The sequence below is a fragment of the Tetrahymena thermophila genome (assembly GCF_000189635.1).
Source record: "Tetrahymena thermophila SB210 genomic scaffold scf_8254752, whole genome shotgun sequence".
NCBI lineage: Eukaryota > Ciliophora > Oligohymenophorea > Hymenostomatida > Tetrahymenidae > Tetrahymena > Tetrahymena thermophila.
The window spans coordinates 1,588,799-1,599,410 of NW_002476512.1; the positions used below are offsets into that span (position 1 = coordinate 1,588,799).

Here is a 10,612-nt window from a genome sequence, read left to right on the forward strand (position 1 = left end):
TATTCTTTATTGAATAAGTGAATGCGCTTTCTTAAAATGCAAATTTTTATAAGCGCTATAAACAAATTTATTTCTTAGTTTAAATTTTTGCTCTTTATTTTAAACATTTCTTTTAATTTTTAGATTTTTGTCCTTTAAAATAACTAATTGCGCTTATTTATTAATTTACTTACTTACTTCTTATGAAAAAATATCAAATCATCATTTCCTCTCATTGAAAATTAATGAATTTAATATTTTTTCTTTCACTATTTTCTTCTTAAAATTATAATTACGATTCTAAAAGAAAATAGAAATTAAATAGAGTTTAAAATTAATTCTTATCAAAAAGTAAGAGGACCTAATCAACACTTTTGATAAACCTACACTTCCATCAAAAATAATCTAATCAAAAAACCCTAAATACTATAGCAAAAAAATTCAAATCATTATTTTTACATTTTTCTTTATTTAATAAATTATTGTAGAGCTCCTTCAACTTATTTACAAATTTCGGATGTTATTTTATTATTAAAGAGAAACTTGTCTTGTTCTTTTGAAATAATCTTTAAAACAATTAGTTTAAATATATTTACAATTTATTTTTTGCACAAAAATTTAATGTGATAACATAATAAATAATTTATTTTCATTTTTCTGAGTGATATCTTCATTTAATTTAAATCAATTAGTTGTTCCCTCTTTTGGATGGTCCTTCCTTCTTTTTGATGATCACCTTTTAGTTCTGATCCTTTTTTCCTCATTCTTCATTTGTTAGTTAATTTGTTTTATTTTTTCTCTCTCTAAATAGATACTTAAATTGTTTACTAAAGTATTAACTAGGATACTACTTCTTTTTAGCATACTAAGTACTTCTTCAGGTCTAAATAATATCTAATTTGTAACAAACTATATTTGCTGTCTCCATACTTTAAATTATTCTCAAATTAATATTATATCTAACTAAATATGTTTCCTTGATAGATAGAACAAAATTTATTATCCCTTTGATTTCGTTTTCATTTCTAACTTTTTTCTTACTCTTCACACCTTTTATTTTTTTTGAGAGAAATTCTTTTGTAAATAAGGAAATTTTTAAATCCATATTTTCTTGCGTTTTTGTCAATTCTTATCAAGTAATAAAAATTATTGTTCCATGAGCCTACAAAATCCATTAAATCCTTCAAATTGGTCTATTTTTTTTAAATATTTTGGTAATTGATAATTGATATTTTTATTTATTAAAATGCCTTATCCAATCAATAAGTAAAAAAAGAAAAATAAATGAATAGCTCTTTACTAAACTGCTTGCTAACTTTGATCAATTAATTATAATTCAGTCACTTTAAATATACTACCTAATACTGTTTAGATATATAATACTCAAGCAAGCTGGATCTATAAGTTATCTTAAAATTTATAGAGCTTTCAGCTGTTCAACTGGATTCGATTATGAATTAGTAAATTTTTGTACTTATTGCAGTATCTTATTTAGGTATTTAAGCTAAAACCAATACCCCTTGTGATGCTGGCACATATAAAAAATAAGGCTTCTAGATTTACTAGTTGTTCTAAATATTATGCATCTAGTTTATATGGTACAATTAATACAGTAAAGGGTACTTTCTCTGATGCTTAAGCTATGATTTGTATTAATTGTCTATTAAAATATTGGAATGATGCAACATGAAATACTATTTGTCCAAAAACTGCTACATAATATCTCACATACTTCCAATACCTCTGTATATACTTATGATACTTGCAATTTGGTACCAATTCTTCATTTTCTAGTTTTCAATTTAAGATTTATTATATTTTCCTGATGGTTTTTACAATAATGTAACAACAATTGATTTTTTTACTTCCTGTCCTGCTTCAAAATATGCAACACCTGAGTCAAATACTTGCAAAAATAATTTTAGAAAATATTCTACAGTTTTATTCAGTAAGAGAAATGAAGATGATTCAAATACCTGCTGTAATGGATGCAAAAAGATATGTTAATACTTATTCCAGTATTGGTTCATTTAATACTTAAATAAAAAATAATTTTTCCTCTGATTGTTTGTTCTACCTCCATTATTACCTATGTATGTATGCACATAAAACACTTCGGGTTATAATGAGGATGTTAGAGAATTTAATTCTTTTGTTATGATCATTCATTCAATTTAGTTTAGTTTTTCTTACTTTAATTATTATTTTTTGAAAGACTTTTATTATATTTTGGAAAATGATACCATAGGTACTCTTCTATAAGGAGGGTCGAAAATTTTCAAATTTTACTCTGCTTATTGAAAAATTCCTCAAAAAATATAATTTCAGATAAAAGAGCCAGGCTTATTAATGAGCATGCATATTAAATATTATTTTTAAATAAAAATTAATCAAGCTATTATTTAAATTTTTAAAGTAATATTTTATTTTAAATCAATTTCTAGCAGTTATTTTTGCTAATTTAAAATTTAATTAATTATTGATTCTCATCAAAATTAATATTGATATTGATATAATAAAATATAGACGATATTCATAAAATGATATCTTCTCACCTCTATTTTTATTGATACATTTGAAAATATTTACATCAATATTTATGAGTGTTAAAATTTAAAGAAAAAAACAAATTTTATTAATTGCTTTTAAGTATTTATAATTTAATTTATTTACTTTTTATTATGAGAAATTTATAAATAAATTAGTTAATAACAACAAATTAGTTTAAGTAGATTTTATTGTTTTAGATGAATCATAATTATTTGTTATGAATGTAAACTAAATTAATAAATAAATTATATTTCAATTGAATATTATTTATTATAAATGCAAATTTAAATATTTTGAAGTAAGTACTTTTGGATTTCATATTGTTTTAAATAATCTTTTAAATCTAACTGAAGCTATTAACAGAAGAATCTATTAAAAGATATAGAATCATCAAAAATTATAATTTGCCTAAAAGAAAAAACAAATAAATATTGACGCTACTTTTGATTTTTTTAATTATTATTAGTCAACAATTAATTTTAACAAAAATTTTATATTACTAATTTTTTATAGATAGAAGAGATAAACAAATTAAGTCATTTATTTATTAGCTTCATAAAAATGGCATCCAGTTTACAATAAGGATATTAAAATTTATAATGTGAAATTAAAGGTCATGAATAGCAAAAAATAGTTTACATATGCGCAAATTAAGATTGTAAAAGATAAGAAAGACTGCTTTGCACTAAATGTGCAATTTAGCATGGAGATTCACAATATTTTATATTAGTAGATGAAATAGTTAAAAAGGATGAATTCAAAACTGAAAACTGGCCTATTGATTTTGAAGGTTAGTAGGTAATGCTACAATAATCTATAAATAACAATTCTAGGAATATTTTAGAGAAATTTTATCACCATATTTTTATTTTTTTAGAAATTTTTAATTGTTTAATAACAAAATTATTCAATTTAAATTATGAAAGAAACTCAGAAATAATTATTTTTTTCTCATAATTGATTAAATATTTATTAAAAATTGACTCAAATAGATCAAAACATTTTTGAGCTAACACAATCCAGATTCATTCGAAGAAGTAATTGAGCAACTATTTACAGAATTAGAAGAAAAAATAGCTGAAAGAATAGATTCTATAAAATAAGATATGAAATTATCTTTCAAAAAGTAAACTAATTTAATGACAGATTAGATAGTCAAGTTGCATATGATATACAGCAAAGCATACTCTTTAGATAATTTAAAGGAGTCAATATTTTAATACATAGAAGAAACAATTGATAAATTTTAAGTAGAAAATAAAATTAACGAATTTCTTCATTCATTTTAAAGATAAACTGATAAAGTTGAAGCCAAAAGGTACTTAGATTAGCTTCTACCTAAATGCTCTTTCTACATTGATCCTTAAAGATTTAGAGATATATCATACAGCGAAATTATTTCTAACATTGATAAGTTATAATAATCTTTTAAAGACTCTTTCAATCCTTTGACATGGAAGTTTGTTAATTCTAATCTTTACCAAAGCAAAGCCTTATTGGAAATTAATGAAGGTATAACTTTCTAAAGTCGTTCAGAGTATGGTGAAGAAGTCATTCTTTCTGATAGATCTTTCTAATATGGAACTGCTTATATGAGGTATATATATTATTTATTACAATATATTTTATTATTAATTAATTAAAACATAAAAATTAATTTTCATAAAAATTTCACTAGGATTTCAAAATTATTTTAATATAAATTATAATAAACTAATAAATTTTTTAATTTGAATTTAATAACATTTAAGAAGTAAAGAAAATTTTAAAAGTACCCTAAGTAAATTTTAAATATAAATTATATTTCATTTTTATGTAAATAGGCTTAGATTTGATAAAGTATCAGAAAACTATCCATGCCATACTTTAATTGGTTTATACTCAACTAGGAATAATAAGGAAGAGTATTCTCCTTTGTTATGTTTAGCATGTTCAAATTATTCTGAAGGTATGATATGCTAAAATGGATAAAAATTCAATCTTTAAAAAGGGTCTGTAATAGAAGTAATAGCTAATTTTGATAAAAATACAGTTGTGATGAGAGAAATATTAAATGATGGTTATGGAGCTATATGGGTCTCATCTTAATTATCTGAAAGATTAAATGCTTCTCCTAAAAAATTTTTTGTATTTTTTATGAATTGTGGAAGCAATTAAGTTACTTTGCTCTCAAGTTATTGATTTAAATTAATAAAGCTTATTCTTTAAAATATTCAAATTAATTAGTAATATTTTGTAATAAAATTATAAGACATTCGTTATATTGTTAAAAAAAATATTTTAATTATTTATTATAAAGTAAAAGTAACTCAGTTTATTTTATTAATTTAAATTGCATTTTAACAAACTAAATATAATAAGCAATAAAATTAGCATTTATTTATTAAATTTCAAAAATAAAATTATTTAAAATAACTTAAGCTAAATAAATAAAAATCTTTTAAAAGTTATTATTTTAGAGGATAAAAATTATATTATTTTATTTATTTTCAAATACATAAGTGCATTAACTTAGTAACAAAATCAATCTTTTAAGAAGAATGCATTTTATTAAGTTAGATGGAAAAGAAACCATTTTTTTTATCTAATTTTAAAAAATAAAAATCAAATTCAATTAAAATACAATTATTATTTACTTTTTCAAATAAAATATTTAATTTAACTAAAAAATTTTGAAAACAAATTTTTTCACAAAAATTTATTTTGCTTTTATTGGTTAAATAAAGAAAAAGGATTTTAGAAAATCTTCATTTTATTAAGAATAAAAAAAAAAATAAATTAAATTAAAATTATTATTAAATAAATATTCTCAATATGAAGATATGTAATCTAATTTTTTATAAAATTAAAAAATTTAAATTTATTTGATTTAGTAGAAATAGAATTAATTTTTATTCTAAGAAAACAAAAGAAATTATTTACAAATTGATAAATCAATAATTAATTTTATGAAAATCATCAAAATTTTTTTAACTTTTAAAAATATTTGTAAAAAATGTTCTATCAACTATTAAATTAATAATATTTATCTTTCTATCAATAAATCTTTATTAACTTTAATAAAGATCTTTGAAATTAATAATTTTTTTATTTAATTAATTATTTACTTGAAGTGTATCATACAAATATTGTTTTAAAGAAAATAGGGAAGTTAAAAATTTTAAATTAGGAGGATAGCACCTTAAACAGTAAGAAAACTTAAAGTCAAGTAGAAATAAAGTCACGTGAATGATTAACAAAATATTTTATGGGAGAAGTTTGTTTAAAAGTAAAACATTTAAGGGATTTTTCAGAAAAATCGAAGATAATAAGCTATTCCCATAAGACACTAAATATGAGCTAATTGAGTTGAATAATTAGCTTACTGTCGATCCTGATACAGTAGTCTGCTTCCGCTCAACTGATTAACTATTTTATAAGAGACTAGTTGAAGATGACCCAATCAAAAATACTCCTGGGTATATTGCATTTAACTAACACTTACCATGGTTTTTTACTAACTACTTATCTCCTGAACATCATAATTATCACTTCATCTTCTACTTTGATGAGGCAATTACAGACATAGTTTATAAAAAAGACAATCAATTCATTTAAATAGCAGGATCACTTGATTATGGATTTTACCTTGCATATCATAAGCTCAGTCTTTACCTAGAATTGCATAACGAAAAATAATTTTTGTAGTCAATTTAGAATGAAGAACTAGGACATAGCTCTAAAATGAGATAAATTAGTTTGCTAAGCAAAATAACTAGCATAGATTAATTAGGCTTAGAGGATGAGTAAAGAGTGGTTAATTTTTAAAATGAAAATTTCTGCTTTTAAATTGAGCCTTTCATGCAAGAACAGAGATCAAAATTGTTCTTGGAACAAAAGACTAAAGTATTTAAATAAAAACTAAGCCAAGATGTTAGCTTTTAAACAAAACAAGAAGTTGCGTTTAATTTCGAAAAGCTTATTTATAGATAAATTTATGATAAAATGCTCTCAATTCGTGAGCAATTTAACAAAAAGCACCCTAATGAACAATGTGTAATACTTTTGTGTGGTAAATTAACATATAATAAATATTTTAGATAGATGGTAAAGTAAATATGCGATAAATTGAATATCAAAATTATACTCCATGAGTAAAAATACCACAATATTATTCCTTACTTCATAAATCAATGCTACACATTCAAAGACATCTAACAAAATCCATAAAACATATCTACTTTTATGAATGTGAGTTATGGTGTGCATAGACCATTTTAACAAGTTTTATGAACCTATAAAAATTAATTATTAATTACTAATTTAGTTATAAGTATATAATTCTTTCTTACTTTCACGTTTTATATTAATATGTGTAGTAAGTAACTATAACTTTTAAATAATTGATTATTTATGATGAAATTTTACTTATTATCTCAATAAAGATTCACAATAAAAGTTAAAAAAAAAATATTTTTTCTATCTTTTGATAAATGATTTATTTAAGAGAACAAATTAATTTTAAGTTTTGCGAATATTTCTATTGTATCTCCTATGTGGTTTGTAATAACATTAAACATATGTTAAAAAATGTTAGTACATAAGAAATAGCTAATTGCTAGCAAATTTCATTAATTAATAAAATACTTTAAATTAATTGAGCTTTTAAAATTTATAAATATTGATAGATTTTTATTTGAATTTCGTCTTAATCTACTTTATTATAATTTCAATAGTTAATTAATATGCACTGCTTAATTATAAATCTGAAATACTTTTTTAATTTTTATTATATTAAACATATAAAATGTAGTGAATTTAGAAATAATCTCTAAGATTATTCTCAATATAACGATAATATAAATAAATATTTTAAATATTTCAATGAATTTAGTACACTTTTTAGTAATATAATTTCTTAAAAATCTAATCCAATTTTGAAATGTATTTTTATTAAAATTGTTTTTGCTAACAAATAAAAAATTAGTAAAAAAAGTAAGTATTTCTTTCTTTATAAAAGCTCATTCAAAGGAATTTTAATTTACAATTTAAAATACCATCAGTTAATTAATTAATATCTAATTAATTAGTTTAATATTTCAAACTTAGAGACATTTAGAAAACAAAAAAAATAGATTCTTTTAATTTTATAATATTCAATTTACATTTATTTAAAAAAGCATCTCATAAGCAATTTTTATCTTTATAGAACATATGAATAAATGGATAGCTTAATATATTAATCAATAAAAAATTAGCTAAAGAAAAGGACTTTTAGTTTTAGTATTGAACATGCTTATTATTTGGAGATTGATGAATCTAGATATAAAATATAAAAAATTAATTTATTAAAATCATATGAAACTATCTATAAAAATGAAATAATAATCAGAATATTATAACTCAATAATATAAATAATGCAACTACACTCTTAGAGATGGGAGAGTTAACAGGAAAATAGGTATTCTAATGTAGAAAAATACTTATTAAGCCATAAAAAATAGTTTATTTTGACAAAATAAAATGGAAGAAATCATAAAAAATATTGAATAAGCTAAGATAAATTAAAAAATTATATTTTTATACGATAAAGAAAGTAATACTGATTCTACTAAACAAATTTAATTATAAAAACTTATTTTATGAATAACTTATTGAATTTAAAGAAGGAAAATTATAGATACAAAGATATCAACTGCTTCAATTTTGTTGGTGGAAATGATCTTTAAAGTTGCAAAGAAGTAGAAAAAAGATACTATTTGTTCAAGATCAAATCTATTTATGAATAAGTCCCCGTATTATATAGCACAAGCATCCTGTGATTTTTATAAACTATTTTTTAAAATTAATATTTTATATTGTTATTTTACTAATATTTATTCAATAAATATATTTAAATAATATAATTTATATGATAAAAGACATTTATATTAATCTTGTCGTTAAAATTTTATATATTTTATTGATTTATTAAAAAGTATATTTATTCTAAATAATTGTTTAAAAGTATTTTTAAAATTTACTTGATAATTTTGTAACAAGAATTCATTTTCATTCAAATATTTTGCTTGTTATTCTCTTAACAATAATCTTGCATTTTTTGCTATTGTTCTTTATTTGCTTACCAATAATCTTGCTTTTATTGCTAACTCTCAAGAATTTTTTGCTAATTTTCAAGCATCTTTTGCAATTTATCGTTATTTGCTTACCAATAATCTTGCTTTTATTGCTAACTCTCAAGCATTTTTTGCTAACTCTCAAGCATTTTTTGCTAATTTTCAAGCATCTTTTGCAATTTATCGTTATTTGCTTACCAATAATCTTGATTTTATTGCTAACTCTCAAGCATTTTTTGATAATTTTCAAGCATCTTTTGTAATTTATCGTTATTTGCCAACCAATAATCTTGTATTATTTGGTTTAGAAGAGATGAGACCAAAACTGTTAAAAATACTACAAAAGCCCATTTCATAAGTAAAAAATTTATGTTTTCTTATTTGCTCTCTTTAGCTTACCTTTCATTATTGATATTTACTTAATTTTGAGGGTTTTCATCACCTTTTTTCTATTTATAAAAAATATAAAGTTTGAATTTTTTACCAGGCATCTTGTTAGAAAGTTATTTAATTTTTTTAATTCTAAAAATTAATAATTCAAAAATCAATCAAAAATATAATGCATCAAATTCTTTGATAATAAAAATTTAAAAGTATTAACTTATTGTGGAGCTTGGTCTACCCCTTTTTAAGCAGGCAAGTTGTTACTACTCTATTAATTATCAGGTACCTTTTAACTATCTACATTTTAACTAGATACATTAGAATTTTCACTTTACTCCTTACTAAACCAGGAGGGGCCTAAACACCTAAATTTTGTCCAATCTATTTTTTCATTTCTTAGATCTTTTTATTTTAGTATTTTTATGAATATTCTTATTAATTATTAATTATATTAAAGCAATTATAATCTTATTCAATATAATATTTTTTCCTTAATTCAATATTATAAAATTAATATTTAGCAAGCTAAGATTAGGTTATTTGGAATTAATAAAGTATCTAATTAAATTTTTATTATGTTTCCAAGTTGGAAAATTTTAGCTTAAGGAAAAAAATTAACTAAAGCTTAAATAATTAAAAGATAAGAAAAATATATTATTTTTAATAAAATTTTCTAAATAATATGATGAATTAAATAAAATATTTTATTATTTGATATGATGTCAAAAAAAGTAAGAAGGGTAAGTTAATCAAATAAATTTTGTGTTATCTTAAAACATTTTTAGTGAAATTATTGTATTTAAAATCTTCTAAATCATTCAAAAATCCAAAATACCCATCTTGTTAAAATTTGTTAAAAGAGTTAAAGAAAATATATCTTAAGATAATTTTTTAGTGTTAATATTGAAAATATAAATCGGAAAACATAAATTTATCTTAATTCATATTTATTTACTTTATTTTTGGTTATTTTAATAAAAATTATTTTGCTAGTATTAAATAAATAAATAAAATTAATTTAAACTAAAGTAAAAATAAATGCAATTTTAATTAAAAATAGCTTTTTCATATGTTTTTCTAGAATCAAAATTAATAAAATACAATTTTCAGAAAAGTTCTAAAAATTTGTCTTAATTAATAAAGTTTTTATCAATAAGAAACTTCAGCATTTAATATATGCCATCAGATCAGAAAATATATAAGAAGACCAGATTACAAATCATAAACACTATTATAAAAATAAATAAAATATAACAAACTAAAATTAGAAATTTTATTTAAACAATTTAAAAGAAGACTCAATTTAACTTTAAAATTTTAAAGTAATAATTAATTTTTTTAATTTAACTAAAAGCTTATTATGGAATTAAATTTTAATATTTATTTATTTATTTACTTTGAATAAACATAGTCTAAAAGTTTGTTTTTTTAAGTAATAAAAATTTTAGTAATTTTATTAATTCAGAAAATATCAAATAAAAATATTTAATTATTATTTTATAGTAAACTATGATTTTGGGGTTGGGGTTGGGGTTGGGGTTGGGGTTGGGGTTGGGGGTTGGGGTTGGGGTTGGGGTTGGGGGTTGGGGTTGGGGGTTGGGGT

At 20.9% G+C, this 10,612-nt stretch overlaps 5 protein-coding genes across 5 annotated transcripts; 2 read left to right on the forward strand and 3 right to left on the reverse strand. All coding sequences in view use genetic code 6, as the record gives it.

Moving 5' to 3' along the window:
* Positions 1-1,703: 1,703 nt before the first annotated feature.
* Positions 1,704-2,009, reverse strand: TTHERM_000124049 (hypothetical protein; the record flags this gene model as incomplete). Its single annotated transcript, XM_012796282.1, has 1 exon — positions 1,704-2,009. The coding sequence occupies one exon, from the start codon at positions 2,007-2,009 to the stop codon at positions 1,704-1,706; it is 306 nt and encodes a 101-aa protein (XP_012651736.1).
* A 1,081-nt stretch (positions 2,010-3,090) lies between these two features.
* Positions 3,091-4,710, forward strand: TTHERM_00124050 (hypothetical protein; the record flags this gene model as incomplete). The annotated part of the gene is made up of 3 exons (XM_001010900.1): positions 3,091-3,327; positions 3,522-4,126; positions 4,353-4,710. The coding sequence occupies 3 exons, from the start codon at positions 3,091-3,093 to the stop codon at positions 4,708-4,710; spliced, it is 1,200 nt and encodes a 399-aa protein (XP_001010900.1).
* Positions 4,711-5,757: 1,047 nt separating this feature from the next.
* TTHERM_00124060 (hypothetical protein) lies at positions 5,758-6,801 on the forward strand (the record flags this gene model as incomplete). Its single annotated transcript, XM_001010901.3, has 1 exon — positions 5,758-6,801. The coding sequence occupies one exon, from the start codon at positions 5,758-5,760 to the stop codon at positions 6,799-6,801; it is 1,044 nt and encodes a 347-aa protein (XP_001010901.1).
* A 1,110-nt stretch (positions 6,802-7,911) lies between these two features.
* On the reverse strand, positions 7,912-8,564 carry TTHERM_000124079 (transmembrane protein, putative; the record flags this gene model as incomplete). The annotated part of the gene is made up of 2 exons (XM_012796283.1): positions 7,912-8,341; positions 8,533-8,564. 2 exons carry the CDS (start codon positions 8,562-8,564, stop codon positions 7,912-7,914), a joined length of 462 nt encoding a protein of 153 aa, XP_012651737.1.
* TTHERM_00124080 (hypothetical protein) lies at positions 8,565-9,498 on the reverse strand (the record flags this gene model as incomplete). Its single annotated transcript, XM_001010903.2, has 2 exons — positions 8,565-9,074; positions 9,227-9,498. A coding segment is annotated over one exon (417 nt), but the record flags the coding sequence as incomplete, so codon positions are not given.
* Between the last annotated feature and the right edge of the window lie 1,114 nt (positions 9,499-10,612).